Here is a 16,485-nt window from a genome sequence, read left to right as displayed (position 1 = left end):
ATAGCAGTCTACACAGTAGTTGTACAGCAGTTTGTAGTCTTACTTGGTTATGGGTCTTCCACCGTTGCTCTTGGGAGCTTCCCATTTCAGCTCCACGTGTCTCTTGGTGACCTCCACCACCGTCAGGGCATAAGGAGGTCCAGGAGTTGCTGCAAAGAACAAGACAAACATTAATACCCAACAGACAGTTTGTCTGAAGCTTATTGTCTCTGCAGGGTCTTAAAATGAAGATCACAAAGTCTAAGTCTAAAGTCCTGCTAGCATCCCCTACAGCAGGGACAAACCACCTATCAATGTGATCGACTCTCGATCATTTTGGACTGCCAAGTTGATCGCTAAGAGTCTCGGGTGAGTTGTCATGAACGAGGATATTAGCTAAAAAGACCAAACTGTTGTTTGTAAACATGTTTCTTTAACATGGAGGTCTAAGGAGATCAACTCTCGTTTAGAGCCTCAAGTGGCCATTTGAGCAGTTTACAGTTTTTGACAGTTTACATTACATTACAGTCATTTAGCAGACGCTTTTATCCAAAGCGACTTACAACACTAAGTCAAACACTACACTTTAGCGTTTGGCTTCATTCCTCAGCACCGTAGGTTTCCACTTGATAAGAACCCATGATGGAGATAACTGCTGAGAACTTACTGAAAGTGTCTTTGGCGAGCACAGCGTCCTCCAGCTCACAGAATTCACCCATCCCCACGGCGTTCTCAGCGGCGACGCGGAACACGTAGAGCGACCCTTCGTTCAGAGGAGTCACGGTGTACTTCAGCTCCTTGATGGTGGTGTCTACGGACTGCCAGGCCTTCCGCCTCACGTCCCTCTTCTCCACCACGTAGTTGGTGATGGGCGAGCCGCCGTCGCTGCTGGGGAGCTGCCACTTCAAGTCGGCGTTGATCTTGGTGATGTTGGCCACCTCCAGCCACTGAGGAGCCGATGGAACATCTGTTGAACAGAAAAAAAGGTAAATGCAAGACAGGTTTGTCCGAATGTCTTGAAACCCAAACACGCAGAGCATATTTTAGTCAATAACTCCTGGTCGTACATGTCCTGTGTCGAGGAATCACTTATAAAAGGACCAAATGTGATTCAGCAGCATTGTTCAACTTTGTGTCTTGTTGAGTAATAGTTTGGCCAAGGAATTTTAGGGTATGCCAATATTTTGTATTTAAAAGACTCACTGTGCAACTCACCCCCCCTCACTGCCCCTTAATTTTGCACTTACTGAGTCTCTCTTTGCAGACCACGGGGTCACTGGGCTCGCTGGGTTCGCTCTCGCCGGCCTTGTTGACGGCCTTGACCCGGAACGAGTACTCCTGCTTTTCTATCAGGCCCTGCAGCTGGTGCTCGGTCTGAGGAACGTCCTCTGCGATGCGGATCCACTCTTCGCTTCCCGTCTTCTGGAACTCGATGATGTAGCCTTCGATCTTCGCTCCGCCATCGTGCTCCGGCCTGGTCCACGCCAGCAGGGCCGTTGTCTTGCCCACGTCCCTGATGACGGGTTTACCAGGAGCCCATGGAGGATCTGGAGAAGAGTGCAGTGTTGTTAGAAATGTCCGACTACGCTCACTTCCAGTAGAGTATTTGCATTGATTGACGTACCGATGGGATCTTTGATGAGGACCGGATCGGTCTCTACGCTTGGTTTTCCAGGTCCAGCCAGATTCTCAGCAAGAACACGGAAGCTGCACTTCTTCTTGGTGGGGAGTCCTTTCACCCTGCAGCCACAAGAAAGCAGGGTGAGAACAAATATTCCACATCTCTCCTTCACATACAAAAGTCTTTCGCCTCATTGGCTGTGATTACTTACCTGAAGGTCGTGTCCTTGATGGGCAGTTTGTTGCACCTGATCCACTTGTCGCTCTCCGGATCGAACTTCTCGATCCAGTATCCGACGATGGGACTGCCGCCGTCCTCATCTGGCTCGAACCAGGTCAGGGTCACGGCGTCCCTGGCAATGTCGGAGGGAGTGACTCTGGTTGGAGGACCAGGCGGATCTGAGACAGGTGGAAAATAAACATACTTCATAGTTTAGAGGGTATGATTTCGATTTAGTTTCATATTTATTCTCATCATTATCTACCTAAGATCTGCCTCATTGCCAGTGTTTTCATTTGTTTAATGTGTAATGTGATGAATGTGATTCATCATTAAATATTAATATTTTACATCACATCTTTAAAAAGGAAATTACTTTGATGGCCAGTGAGACATTACTGTAAAACAACTTACCGAAGGAATACTTTGCAATGATCGGCACATGCTCTGCAGGTGCTCCGATGCCGTACTGGTTCTCAGCACTGATCCTGAAGACGTACTCCTTCAAAGCTGTGAGCTTGCAGGCCTTGAACGTGGTGTGTTTCACCGTGGCCGACAGCTTCACCCATTCCTCTTTGTCCGTCAGCCGACTCTCCACGATGTAGTTGGTGATGGGCGAGCCGCCGTCGTCCCTGGGGGGGTTCCACGCCATGAGGCACGACTCGTTGGTGATCTCGGAGATGTCGAAGGCAGCTGGAGGGCCGGGTTTATCTGAAGAAGAGGAGATGCGACATGAAAAGGACTCAAAATTGACATCCAGGTTGATGACTTTGAGACAAGACCTCAAATATTAACACATTGAATTTAATCTTGATACAATTGAACAAGTCTATACAGTCTATATGACTTGTTTAGCTTTTTAACCAGAAAGAAGAAGAATTTGTTTCATTTTCTGACTGGAGATGACATGCTAACATGCTAACACTAGAACGTGGAGGATGACTGCTTAAATCATCCGATTATTCTTTTGAGGAGAAAACAAATGAAATGTGAAAAGTGCTGATGGACTACTAGAAGTTCATTGAGTTGTGTGCTGACTAATGCTAAACCGGATGTTATGGCAAAAAATAACAGCTCGTTAGGGTTTGGGGTACAGCTTAAGTTTTACGGGTAATAAAATAGTACCAAGAATGTTGACATCGATGGTGGCGGTGGCGCGTCCACAGACGTTGACTGCCTCGATGATGTAGGTGGCGGTGTCTCCTCTTGTGGTGTTGGCTATGGACAGTTTTGAGTGTCCCGGCTGGGTGTCAATGGTGATGCGGTCATCTGCCCGGAGAACCAGGTCGGCCTTGGTCCACTTCACCCGGGGATCAGGCTTTCCTTTGACTTCGGCTGGAAGCTCGATCTTGGTACCGGCCCTGGCGGTCAGACCGGCCAGCAGCTTCACATCCAGCTGGATCTCTGGAGGCTCTGTTGGAGATGTTTAAAGACCAAAAGGTCAGGATCAACAAAAAAAAGCTCATCCCGTGTAGATGACACACAATCCTTCAGCTCCTTAATAATCCTGGTTCCTTTACTCTTAATTCATATTCCATTTTAATTCTTTAGTACATATTTGTTAAAGTTAAATCATATTATTTTTCTGCAAGGTGTTTGCTCCATAAAGATCCTTTAAGTTCTAAGAGTAATGTCTAGAGATCTCTTTCCCGTCACATTGCTTCATCAACCCTCGTAACCTGTATAAGTTTAAGAATGATAAACCAAGGCTTGTTTTTCCCATCCAATGCAATATTGTTCTTGTTTCTTCTCCTAAATCAGGATCTAGTGTGAAGGAGCACTAGCTTGCTCACCTCTGGCGTCGACAGCCTGGATCTCATCGGTAGCCCTGCAGGGTCGGCTGGCTCCCAGCTTGTTGAAAGCTCTGATTCTGTAGGCGTACCACTGGCCCTCGATCAGGCCAGTCACCTGGAACCTGAGAGCACAGAAAATGTTTTACACAAGACTGTTCCCAAAAACTACAGAACACGACGCAAGTGGACTCAAACTACCAGGTCTTACTTCAGCTCGGGGATGGGGTCACCGCAGGGTTCCCACTTGTCGGTACCACGCTGACACTTGTCCACCACGTAGCCTTTGATCGGGGCGCCGCCGTCATACTTCGGATGCTCCCAGTACAGGAAGATAGTCTTTCCGCTCTTATCGCGCCACTTCAGGTTCTCAGGAGGATCAGGTACAGCTGGGGACAAAAACAAAAAGATGGGAAGTAGATGAGATCCTGGATATTTGTTTAAAACAATGTTTGTGCCTGGTGAAAACAGAGGAAATTGGTGCCCTTGTTTTTAGCTCTGATGTCCTAAAGTTAAAGTTTATAAATGTCAGACTGAAAGAGTAAATACTGACTGGCAGGAGAGGAGACGTTGACGGGCTCGTCGATGTACGCCGGCTCTCCGGGTCCACACTTGTTGCAGGCGGTGACACTGAACAGATACTCCTTTCCTTCAACCACGTCTGTTACGGTGTGCTCCAGGTCCAGGATGCCGTTCGCCACCTGGAAAAAAAACGTCATCGCAGTCGTGATGAATTAACACAAGAGCTACCGTAGACTTATTAATTGTCTAAAACTAGAATTTGATTCTGATTTGATCTGTTTCTAGACCTTCAAAATCCTTTTTTTATTTTTGTTTATTCAGAATGTTTAGTGTTTTTTACAGGAAAAGGCTGATTTAAGGGCAAAGGCAGCCATTAAAGTTGGATCATGTAGATCCTCTGACATCACCACAGTTAAAACAAGGTGTACCTTGGCCCAGGTCTTGCGAGACACTTCTCTCTTCTCGATCTGGTAGTGGGTGACTGGACTTCCTCCGTCATGCTCCGGAGCCTCCCACATCATGTGGACGTGATGTCGGTTGACCTCGGCCACCTTGAAGTCCTTAGGAGCACTAGGGCATGCTGGGAGAATAAAGGTAGCAGACAGTAGATTAATACGTGCTTAAAAAAGTAAAAGCATATGAAAAGTGGACAAAAGGGTTGCTGTTAACTGGAGGCTTTACCCAGCATGCATTGGGTAAAGTGTGGGATTTACATTACAGTCATTGAGCAGACGCTTTACCCTGAACCTTAACCATATCAGGGCAATTAAGAGTTTCTACATTTTCTTTGGTGGTCAAAAGTCTTTGTACCATTATGATAGTTCTACTTTAAATGAAAGAGAAATTGTCATTACCGATGACGTTGACCTCGATGTCTCCAGTGACCGACGAGACGTCGTTCTCCAGCTGCAGGGTGTAGGTGCCTTTGTCTGGACGGACGCTCGGCGTGACCGTCAGCTCCGTGTACGTGGGCTTCGTCACCATGGAGACACGTTCGTTGGCAGCGGTCAGCTCCTTCTCTCCGAAGGTCCACTTGGCGTTGGGTGTCGGGTATCCGGTGATGGGGACTCTGATGGTGAGAGGCTGAGGGACGATCACCTCCAGGCCGTTCCTGAAACCACTGAGGTCAAAGGTCGGGCCGACTGCCAGGAGAGGAAAATGTTTTTAGTTTTAGTGTCATTAAGTTAACTAACAACAACAGTCTGGTGTCTGTTCTACTGTTTGGCTCATACCGTGGGGGTCGTCGGCGAGAAGTGGTCCGAGTTGCTCGGCTGGATCAGATAAGCCGGCAGCATTCTCGGCACAGACTCTGTAGAGGTACTTCTGACCTGGTTTCAGACCAGACAACTGGGAGAACAACAAAACCAATACAAGCAACAGTCAGCTCTGACGAACCAGTGAAGCCTCACAGCTGAAAGACCAAGAATCAAAGATTAAATGTAAAATAGAGCTCTGTACCCGGTAGGAGAGGTCCGGACACAGTCTGGCGTTGCAGCGGAGCCACTTGTCAGTGCCATCGTCACATTTCTGAATGATGTATCCGGTGATCATGCTGCCGCCGTTGCTGGTGGGAGTCTCCCAAGTCAGTGTGACCGCCGTCTGGATTTGGTCGCTGAAGTTCAAATTCAGAGGTGGGCTTGGCCTCTCTGCAGTCACAAAAGGTAAAAAACAATCAGATCTGATCGTGATAACAAACAAGCACTCAAGCTGCTGTTTTTCACTCACCGATTGGATCCATGATTTTGACGGGGTTGGTGGCAGCGCTGGGCTTGCCGATGCCGGCCTTGTTCTCGGCCCGGACTCTGAAGATGTACTCCTTGTTCTCCACAACGTCGCTCAGCGTGGCCGAGAGGTCGTTGGCGCCGCAGACCATGGCCGCCTCCCACTTCACGGCGGTCCTGTCGCGGAGCTCAATGACGTAGGCGGTGATCTCGGAGCCACCGTCGTACTTGGGAGGCTCCCAGGTGACGGTAGCACCAAACCGGTTCACCCCTCCAACTGCAACGTTCTCCGGAGCGTCTGGAACATCTGGTGGTAGAAAACAAACGCATGAAGGATTAGATTGAAGCGAGGAGACGGTTGTACGAGTGTAAGTAGGACATTTTGGCCGTTTCTTACCAAACTTGTTCTTAGCCTGGACGGCGTCCTCTGTGGCGACGATGGGTCCGCTGCCGACTCGGTTTCGAGCGCAGACTCTGAACAGGTACATGGAGTCCTTCTGGAGGCCGCTGACGCAGTACTCTGGAGTATCAGCACGGTCTGTAGCCAGCGTCCAGGTCTTACGCTTCACGTCGCGTCTCTCCACCACGTAGGCGACGATCTTGCTTCCGCCGTCGCTCTCCGGCTCCTCCCAGGCCAAACTGACCTCCCCATCGGCGGTGTCGACCACCCTCAGGTTCTTGACGGGTCCGGGGACGTCTGAAAACAACCAACACGACATGTTCTGTTCTGTTTTGACCTCCACAGACATACCTTGGGTACATAATCGAGTAGACATCCAATCAGAGTCACTGGTTTGATCCCAGAGACTCACCGATCACGTCCAGGTTGATGAACGCCTCTCCCTCGCCGTGCTTGTTCTTGATCACCACCTTGTACCGGCCTCGGTCCTCCTTGCTGGGGCTCTTCAGGCGGAACTCGGTTTTGTCCGCGGAGGTGTCGATGTTCTGGACGGGCAGACTGGCGCCCTCGTGGAGCCACTCGGCGTCGGCACGAGGGTAGGCGTCGTAAGGCACGCTCATGACGAACGGCTTACCAGCGTCCGTTACCAGATTCTGGTCGGTGGTTTTGATCTTTGGAACAGCTGCAGAGGAGAAAGAAGAAGTCTTTACAGTTTCTTACCGCGGAGGAACCTCAAACCTACCAGCCTGTAAAGGTCACTGCATCTGACAAATTAATCTTGTATCTTGGTGTTGACTCACCTGCCAGCTCCAGCTTGGCTCTGGCGTCCTTGTCTTTGGCCACGATCCTGTACTCTCCCTGATCCCGTGGTCGGATCTCACAGACCTGCAGTCTGTGAATTTTACCCTCGCTGATCATCTGGTATTTGTCTCCCTGGACGATGATCATGTTGTTCCTCATCCACTTCACCTCCACCCGGTCCTTGTTGAGCTCCACCTCGAACACGATGTCGGAGCCCGGAGGTTCGAATGCGTCCTGTGGAGGTCTGACGATCTCCACCGGGGTCTCTGCAGGACAAAGAAAAAAATGTGAGGATTCAAAAGAAAAAGATTCACCTCAGTGCAAAAGATGAGGAGGTTTTAAGAGTTTACCTTCAACAAAGAGCCGGGCTCTGGTCCTCCTCTCATCCACACCACAGGCGTATTCACATTCATCATCCGGTCTGCACACTTTGACGATCAGTGTGCACGTCTTGCCTTCTTTTTCCATGTGATATCTGCAGAAAACACAATGGTCAAATGTCACTAAGCAGGTAATCTGCTTACAAATCAGACCCCTACTGCATCTCTTTTAATTCAGAGGTGCAGTTTGAGGTAAAAACCACCATGACGTGCTTCTTTCCGTTGTTTCTTCAGGTTGTCCTGTTTTCTAATCCGGGTTCAGGTCTGACAGGCTCCTGTAAGACTATATGAACGTAGATATAGTTCTAAACAAGGTGCCACTTGTATCTGCAGGATTTGAGAAACACTGTGGTCTCTAAAGTCTCTCCAACATAAACACAAAACGGTATTTTTTGTTTACCTCGGTCCTTCTCTGATCTCCCGTCCGTTCCTGTACCACTTTGCCACGGCCTTCTCTTTGCTCAGCTTGCAGGTGAACTCGGCGTCCTCGAACTCGGTGATGGTCTGGTCCTTGAGCTGCGCCGAGAAGTCCGTCGGTGCCTCGCTGATGATCAGCTCGGCGGCGCACTTGTCGTCCCCGACGACGGCGTTGTACTCGCCCTCGTCCTCCATCACGCAGTCCTTGACGGTCAGCGTGTGCTTGAGGCCGTCGACTCGGTAGACAACACGCTTGCTGAGCGTCACCTCCTGGCCGGCCTTCATCCACTTCACCGTCACCTCGGGTCGGTTCACCTTACAGCTGAAGCTGATGGTCTTCTTCTCCTGAGTCTCCACGTCCTCGATGGGATCTAGGAACCTCAGCTTCTCCTCTGTGGAGGGTGAGAAAACATGAAGAGTCAATGTCAACAGTGGACCCTGAATGCAGCACGTCAACACTGGACCAATAGAAACCCACTGAAGGTTTGTTCGTCTCTGACTGAGCTGCAATGCATTCTGGTCCTTACCGGCCACTCTGGCGCTGGCGGTGCACTTGGCCTGCTCTGCTCTCTGATTGGTCAGGCTGATGGTGTAACAGGCCTCGTCGGCCTTCTGGGCGTCTCTGATCCTCAGCGAGAAGACGTTGTCCCTCTGAGCCATCATGTACTTGCTGCTCTCGAATATCGTCTCCTCGTTCTTCAGCCACTTGGCCTTCGCTCCCTCTGCGTTCGTCTCGCAGTTGAAGACGATCTCGCTTCCTTCCTTCACCTCTGTGTCTTTGATCGGCGTGACGATCCTCAGTTTCTCTGGAATGAAGAAACAAACCAGATTTTAAGAAACCGAACCGTCGCTCTGAAATAACCAAAAACAAGACAGACAAGAGAATGGGTTCTTACCAATCACATACAGATCGGCGGAGGCTTTAACTACGCCGATATGGGCGACGTAACCTCCCTCGTCCTTCAGCTCGCAGCTTTTCACAATAAGAGCTCTCCTCTTTCCCTCGCTCACGATGACGTACTTGTCTCCGGCTTCCACCTCCTTGCCCCCTCTGAACCACTTCACCTCGTAGGTCTCCTTGGAGACGGAGCAGGCAAACTCCGCCTTCTCGCCCTCCACCGCCTCCTGGTTCTGAGGACGGGCGATGAACTCGGCTGCCAGCTCTGGAGAGAGAGAGGAAGAGGAGGAGGAGGAGGAGGAAGGAGTCAAAGTGATTATTGTGCTTTTGTTTTGTCATAAACTAAAAGCTCAAATCAAACGGCTGATCTGAACTGAAACATCATCTCATTCTCTTTGAGATGTTCAGACTAACACCACTCTCATACACTCTGTATGCTAAAAACGAAGCTGGTTTGCTTAGCTTAGCATAAAAACTGAAAACTTTGCAAAAAGAACTCCACGTAAAAACCACAACTTGTCGTTTTTAAACTTCAGTTTTTGCCCAAATGCAATAAGATACGAGGTGTTAACCAGTGAGCTTCAGAGGAGCCGACAGGTGGATGTTGCTACCTTTGGACTGCTCGCTGTATTAGCTAGCTTTATGCTAAGCTAAGCAACATTGAGACATCTCCTCACCATTGAGTTTGAGCGTGGCGGTCGTCTTGGCGCTGGGACTCAGCCTACAGGTGTACTCTCCTGCGTCCTCCATCCTCAGGTCCTGGATGATCAGGATCCTCTTGCGTCCGTCGAGGATCTGCTCGTAGCGTCCTCCCTCCGGCAGCTCCTCGTCTCCTCGGAACCACGTGACGTCTGCGCCGGGCTTCGACACCTCACAGATCATCTTGACGCTGTCGGTCTCGGTTCCCTCCACGTTGGACAGGTTCTTAGTGAACCGGGCCGCCTCCTCTGTGACCAGATGGAAGAGGGTTAAATCATGCTTTAACCTTTAACTCATCTGTTTATGACCTTAAATAAATGACAGATGAGCTTCATGTCAAACACTTCATACTTATGTTTCTGCACATTTTATGTGACAAAAAATAAATAAGACTCCTTGTTTTTGTGTTTCTGTATATTGTTTTTGATATTTTATGAGAAAAAATAAAGTAATGTTTAATTTAATCAATATTAATAAAATGGTGACAAAGTTCTGAGACGGTTATAAACAAAACAAGAAAAAGGCTAAATGTATTATTAATTTATTATGTATTTATCATTAAAAACTTAATTGGATGTTTAACACTTAAACTCTCTAGTTGAATCAGTACCAGTCATCGATTTCTTTCTCTTCATTTAGTTACACATCAGATTATTTGGAGGAAGTTAAAAAGTTGTTATAGTTCTTTAAGGTTTGGTAGAATGAGGAACTGTTACACTCTCCTCAAACACACCAGACTCCTTTGACTCCTCTGAGTGATTGAACGAGCTGCTCGGAGCTGCTGCTCCATCAGCTAAACAGTTTGTCCTGACAGGTTAAAGCACTGACCTTATCAAAGGAGTCTGGTGTCTCTGGTCTCTCTAAATCTCTATATAATTATATATGGATATAAAGTGGGAGGTTCCTCACCGATGACCGTGAGCATGCCGGAGGTCTTGGAGGTCCTGGCGTCACACTCATACTCGGCCTCGTCGTCGAACGCGGTCTTGTGGACGATGAGGATCCTCTGGACCCCCTTAGCCAGGATCTCGTACTTCTTTCCTTTCCTGATCTCATTGCCGTCTTTGAACCAGCGAACCTGAACCACAAAAATATCACGTGTCATCGTCCGAGCTGTTTTTAAAAGTCAAGCGGCGGCAGCAGAGGATGCTGGATGCCGACTGGTCGGCTGGTTCTCACCTTGGCGGACTCGCGGGACACTTCACATTCAAACTTAGCGGATTCTTTCTCCTTGACCTCGACGTCCTGAAGAGGCTTCATGAACTCCACATGAGGGGCTGAGGACACATCAACACAGGATTCATCATTATCCTCCACTTTACTTTCAATAAATCATTGTTGACATTAAAGTAGGGAAGCTGAAGAGGGACAAAAACCCTATTAGAAGTACGGAGGCCCAAACATGGCCAAAAACATATGAAAGGTTAAGAATCATAGAGATAAAAGCTTAAAAATATGATGTCATACTGTCACGCAGTTAAGACTTGAAAAGGATATAATAATAATAATAACTTTAAATAATAATTTCAACCTTTTGAGTGAATAATTATGTGAGATTTTATCACTTATGACGATAAATATGACACCTGAAGACAGTTTGAATGTGGAGGCTCATTTATCATAAATATAGAATGTTAAAATTAAGATCTCATTAAAACAATTACTTTAACTTTTCATTTATATAATTATTTTTGTTCATCTAAATTTTTGAATCATTAAAATAAACTTGATTCTCTGACTTGGTTTCAGATTCGTCTCCTTTAAGATAAACTGTGACTTTTGAGATCTGAACCAGAACTGAAGGTTCTGGTCCTGGAGGTTCTGGTTCTGGAGGTTCTGGTTCTTACGTGTGACCTCCAGGAAGCAGGAGGTTTTGAAGTCTTTGGCGTCACACGTGTACATCTTGGCGTCGTCCGGCGAGCAGTCGTGGATCACCAGCGCTCTCTTGCATCCATCGACGATCATCTCGTACTTCTTGGTCTTTCTGATTTCCTGTCCGTCTCTGAACCAGCGGACCTCTGCGTTCTCTCTGGAAACTTCACACTCCAGCGTGGCGGTCGCTTCCTCCTCCACCGTCTGGTCCTCCAGAGGCTTCGAGAACTCCACTGCCGGCTCTGAAACATCACAACACAAGAACACGTTCAAAATAAACCAAGAGACTCAACGCGGTGCGTCCGCTGCCCCGTTAGCTGCCCCGTTAGCTGCCCGCGCTGCGTTCGAGCGCCTCACCTCTGACGATGAGCTGAGCCTGAGTCTGGAAGTCGGTGGAGGTCAGTTTGACTTCTCCGGCCTCCGACAGCGTGACCTCTCTGACCGTCAGAGTGTGAACTTTTCCCGCCACACGAGTCTTCACCTGCAAACAAGAATATTGATATTGATTTTAATACTCAGACTTGTACCTTACATTACTGATTCATATGTCCACTGACGTCTTCACTTTACAGAAAGAGGTTTGTGAAATAAATATCTTGAATAATTAATCAATAATCAAACTGCTCACTGATTGATCTGCTGTCATAATCAATATATTTATTGACTACTTGTTCAAATAAATGACTAGTATTTACAAGTATTTATAAGTATTTACACTTTTCATTCTCATTCCTCATGACTTCTTGTTTTAATGTTCAAACATTTCACGTTTGTGTTTTTAGGATTTAAATATAAAGAATCAACTTGTTTTTCAGCATTTCTTCTGACTTTAAATTGTTAAAAACATAAAGTCTCTTTTGTGTCTCAGCACTTGTCAGGTGGTTTAGCTGCAGGCTGATGCTAACATGCTAGCATGCTAACTGTGGGTCCTTCTCCATATAAGGAGCTGTAGGTCTGTTTGTGTTCAAGATAACAGAAACGTATTAATAACTGCAGCTACAGCGCTGTAAAGAATACATGACAGTTCATCAACGTTTCTCTTCTTGTTTCAGAATCAATGAGAAGAAAACAAATATTATTATTAGTAAACATTGCACCTATTTAAATAATGCTATCATATATATATATTAGTTTTACATATACTGTATATATTAGTTGTATACATATATATATATATATATATATATATATATATATACAGTATATATATATATATATATATGTGTTCTTTTTACATTTTTTACAGTGTGTAAACTGGATTTTCAGTAAACTTTTATATAGAAATACTTCCATCTTCAGCTTGTTCTGTGTGTTTCCTTGTGTGTGAAATGTTTAGATGAAGACTGTCTGAACTGGTTTCTTTGTAGATGCTGGACTCACCCGGTCGCTGGCCTCCATCCTCTGCCCCCCCAGGAACCAGTCCACCACGATGCCTTCGTACGACAGCTCGCACTCGAAGGTCGCCGTCTCTCCGGCCGTCACCGTGACGTCCTTCAGAGGACGCAGCAGCCCGATGGAGCGAGCTGGAGAAAAAGAAGAAGAGCTGGTGAACGGACCAGCGTGCATCTGGTCTGATCTGAGAGTCGAGCTCCTCCAATCAGAGAGCAGTTTCTCACTTTAGATAAAGTCCACGGCGTCTAAAATAAACTCAGCACCTGATTGGCTGAAGACTGAAAGAGACACTCAACACTTTGAGCTGCCGGAGACTCAAAAAGATGAGATATGAAACTGAATTAAGGTTCTTTTTGACTCCTTTTAAAAATGGATTTAAGTTTTTTATTCATCTGTCTTTGTGCTCTCTCTTCCAACATATGAATAATAAAATTCTTGAACAAACTGAAATACATTTTTATTGACTCCAGAAGAAACTAAATGTACACGTGTGTATTAAAACATAATTTTGTATCTTATAATTTGAGCTCAAAGATCTGTCCGAGCTCCAAACTTGTTAAAAATGAAATGAAAACCCTCTTTGAAGTTTGATGAGGATCCGCTGTCTTCTCACAACTTACAGGACATCTGAGGTGTTTCTTTATTTCCCAGCATTCAGAGCTCTGAAGACGAGGCGATCAGCTCCGACGTCTGAACCCTAATTGAACAGACGAAGGTCTCTCACCTTTCACTCGGAGCTGAGCGCTGGATTTAGCGTTGGCCGCTGAGAAGTCGACTCCTCCGGCCATGTCCATGCGTACGTTATAGAGGATCAGCATGTGTTTGGTTCCTTCCTCCTTAATCTCAACATCCTGAAAGACAATAGTTCTGCATTAAAATACTAGTCCAACAGAAGTATCTGATCCACGTGGCGGTAGTCAGAAACATAAGGCGTGTCTCATGTACATGAACCCAGACTCACAGGACACTGATGCAGAGCTTCTCCCTTCAGCTTCCAGTTCCCGTGGACATCCTCTTCTGAAATCTCCGTCTCAAACTTGGCTGTTTCTTTCTCTGTGACCTCGACGCTGTACAACGGACGGGTCACCTTGATGTCGCGCTCTGCAGGAAGAAGAAGACCAGGAGACAAGAAACTCAGTAAGAGACAGAACCCTGACTCTTATCTACTCTGATGCCGTGTAATCTTTGCTTCATGTTACTCTCTACTAAAAGTGTTCCTTCACCTCCATGTAGAAACCAACAACGACTCATCAGTCACAAATAATCTTTGCTGCTTTGATCCTGTTGTTAAAGTCGTGTTGGGCTCGTAACGTTATCCGGAGTCTGTATTTATGTATTTATTTATTGTGTCTAGAACGTCACACGCCAGCTGAATTAATCTGGTTAATGACAAGAAAACAGCTTTTAAAATGCTTTTTCTGAATATTCGAACATCGTAGCTGCTCCATCAACACAATAACCTCATCTAGGCATAAAAAAACGACATCGACATTATTGTTTATTCCCATGGTTTCAGACGGTTGAAACACCTTAAGTCACACATTGTGCCAATGTAAAAGAATGTGCTTTGTGTTTGTCTGATTATGTATGAAGAAGGGAGGATCTCGTCCTTATCTAAGATAACAGTGGGTTTCCTTTGTTAATATCTACAGTTTTAAACAGAAATATAGCACCTATATAATATATAGAGTATATAATACCTCAGGTCTGTTCTTGTTTGTCTGTTTACATTATATTACATAATGCAGATGCTTTTGTCCAAAATTGACTTCAAACAAGTGTCTTTAGATCTGATATGAACAAAAGCTAGATGTCATCAAAACTGTCAAACAAACAACTGTTGCCCTGGTGTAAAAGTTCGGTATTAAAACAAATTGGTTCCTAATAAAGTTGGATGAAATAACTCAATTAATCTGACAGTAATTTAGTTTAATAAAGAAAAAGTAGTTTACTGAGAGATTGAGATAATTTAGTCATAAATAAAGTAGGATGTAAATAGGTGAGTAAGTAGTTGAAATAAACAGCTCTAAACAATATTGACGGCAAACAGTGGGTGAAACTAAGTGAAACACTGATTGTGTCTTTAGTTTGAGCTATGTTGTTTGATTGGTTACTAGGCATTATTCAGCCCCATTTGCGGTAATAGGGCGTGAATGTTTAAATTAAAGAAGAAAACTGTGGACAGAACTTCACATTTAGTGCTTAATCTCAGTTGATTCTAAAAGCGATATGCTGACGATGCTCTGCTATAAGGCAGACGATGGAAGTAAATCAGAGGCTGTGAAACACTGGATGTCACATGACTTCATATCCATGATCAAGTATCAGGAACTCTTGAGTAATATCTCAAAGTTTGACAGCCAAGAATCTTGCTGTTATTTTGATCCTTGGATTTACAAAGAATTTAGACATTTGAGCCTGTGAAAAGCGTCGCAATGTACCTTCAATGTTAAGGTTGGCTGTAGTTTTATCTGAACCACAGTCGCAGGTGTACTCTCCGATGTTGGCCTTCTCTGCCTTCCTGACCGTCAGGATGCGCTTCTTGCCGTCAGTGCTGATGGCGATGTTCTTGGAGGGAGTGATCTCCTTTCCGTCCTTCAGCCATTTGACGTCGGCGATGGATTTGCTCAGTTCACAAACCAGCTTCACCTCGTCCTTCTCCACGGCGGTGTAGTTCTGCAGCTTGGTGGTGAAATACAGATCTCCCTCTGCAGAAAAAACAAGAACGTTTTCATGTTAAAAAGCAGGAGGAAACTATCTCTGAAGGGTTTTTCTGTTCTGATCTTATCAAATATCTGATCTTTAGCATCAAAACTTAGACACTTAAGGTTCCTTCAACAGCAGGGACTAATCTGGACTAAAGTGTGGAACCTAATACCTTGAGCTTTCTTACAAGCCAAATCAGTTTTATAAAATAACTGAACATTTTGGACACAAGCTGAATGGGCTTGACACTGACCGATCACAGTGAGCATGGCGGTCACGGTCTTGTCCATTGCCTCCACTTTGATCATGGACGTGTCGTCGATGGTGACCTCCTTGAAGGCCAGCATGTGGACCTTTCCGTGATCGGACATGTGGACCACCTTGCTGGGGTGCAGGCGGACATCATTTTTGTACCAGACCACCGGGATCTTGTCGTGGGAGAGTTCCACGCTGAACTCGGCCGTTTCACGCTCCTTCACTGTCACGTCCTTAATCGGTTTGGCAAACTCCAGGCGAATACCTGAAATTAAGGATTCACAAAAAACAGTGTTGTTTAGTTTCTATTCATGGCTGCAGTTGGACCAACAACAGGCCTGTGTTTCTCAGTAAATGTAATGTATTAGAGTACAAACCACACATTTACAAAACCCCCAAATTTCTGCTAAAAGCCTAAAAAAATATTTTTAATTGCATCATGAATAAATACAAACTTAAAAATGTGAGACAAAAACTCACGTTGAGAGAATTTAAAATGTTCCTGAAGAGCTGTTGATGAAAACCAGAGTTACCTTGTATGATGAGTTTGCCCGTCGTCCTCTTGTCCTCAGCTTCAAACATGTACTTTGCTTCGTCGTCGTAGGCAGCCAATCGGATCAACAGAACGAACATGTTTCCGTCCTGGATCATCTCGTACTTATCGTCGCTCTGCAGCTCCTGAGAACCTTTCAGCCAGCGGAAGGTCTTTGGAGCTCTCGACAGCTCCAGCTCAAACCTCGCCTCATCCTTCTCGTACACCTGAACGTCACTCAGCGACGTCAGGAAGTTCAGTGGAAGTTCTGAAGGGAAAAA

The 16,485-nt window shown here is 45.9% G+C and overlaps 1 protein-coding gene across 1 annotated transcript in view; it reads right to left on the bottom strand.

Moving 5' to 3' along the window:
• The window catches only part of LOC137891531 (titin-like), a 172,154-nt gene that overhangs the window by 77,781 nt on the left and 77,888 nt on the right, over nt 1-16,485 (bottom strand). The window contains exons 90-122 of the mRNA XM_068736195.1: nt 16,206-16,472; nt 15,671-15,937; nt 15,153-15,419; nt 13,673-13,812; nt 13,436-13,562; nt 12,700-12,842; nt 11,677-11,800; nt 11,295-11,561; nt 10,627-10,724; nt 10,357-10,525; nt 9,426-9,695; nt 8,747-9,013; nt 8,378-8,656; nt 7,834-8,242; nt 7,404-7,528; nt 7,053-7,319; nt 6,665-6,934; nt 6,250-6,549; nt 5,857-6,159; nt 5,590-5,777; nt 5,364-5,478; nt 4,986-5,273; nt 4,560-4,711; nt 4,163-4,310; nt 3,821-3,998; nt 3,613-3,734; nt 2,945-3,232; nt 2,234-2,530; nt 1,812-1,998; nt 1,604-1,719; nt 1,227-1,526; nt 647-946; nt 44-149 (exon numbers count right to left, since the gene is read on the bottom strand). Coding sequence (XP_068592296.1) covers nt 44-149; nt 647-946; nt 1,227-1,526; nt 1,604-1,719; nt 1,812-1,998; nt 2,234-2,530; nt 2,945-3,232; nt 3,613-3,734; nt 3,821-3,998; nt 4,163-4,310; nt 4,560-4,711; nt 4,986-5,273; nt 5,364-5,478; nt 5,590-5,777; nt 5,857-6,159; nt 6,250-6,549; nt 6,665-6,934; nt 7,053-7,319; nt 7,404-7,528; nt 7,834-8,242; nt 8,378-8,656; nt 8,747-9,013; nt 9,426-9,695; nt 10,357-10,525; nt 10,627-10,724; nt 11,295-11,561; nt 11,677-11,800; nt 12,700-12,842; nt 13,436-13,562; nt 13,673-13,812; nt 15,153-15,419; nt 15,671-15,937; nt 16,206-16,472 — 7,144 coding nt within the window. The remainder of the gene's footprint in view (nt 1-43; nt 150-646; nt 947-1,226; nt 1,527-1,603; nt 1,720-1,811; nt 1,999-2,233; nt 2,531-2,944; nt 3,233-3,612; nt 3,735-3,820; nt 3,999-4,162; nt 4,311-4,559; nt 4,712-4,985; nt 5,274-5,363; nt 5,479-5,589; nt 5,778-5,856; nt 6,160-6,249; nt 6,550-6,664; nt 6,935-7,052; nt 7,320-7,403; nt 7,529-7,833; nt 8,243-8,377; nt 8,657-8,746; nt 9,014-9,425; nt 9,696-10,356; nt 10,526-10,626; nt 10,725-11,294; nt 11,562-11,676; nt 11,801-12,699; nt 12,843-13,435; nt 13,563-13,672; nt 13,813-15,152; nt 15,420-15,670; nt 15,938-16,205; nt 16,473-16,485) is intronic.

Source organism: Cebidichthys violaceus, unplaced genomic scaffold (assembly GCF_023349555.1).
Source record: "Cebidichthys violaceus isolate CVI_PGR_0920_01 unplaced genomic scaffold, fCebVio1.0.p SCAF_11, whole genome shotgun sequence".
Taxonomy (NCBI): Eukaryota; Metazoa; Chordata; class Actinopteri; order Perciformes; family Stichaeidae; genus Cebidichthys; species Cebidichthys violaceus.
The sequence above is the reverse complement of the archived record's forward strand: the minus strand, read 5'-3'. Positions and strand labels throughout refer to the sequence as shown.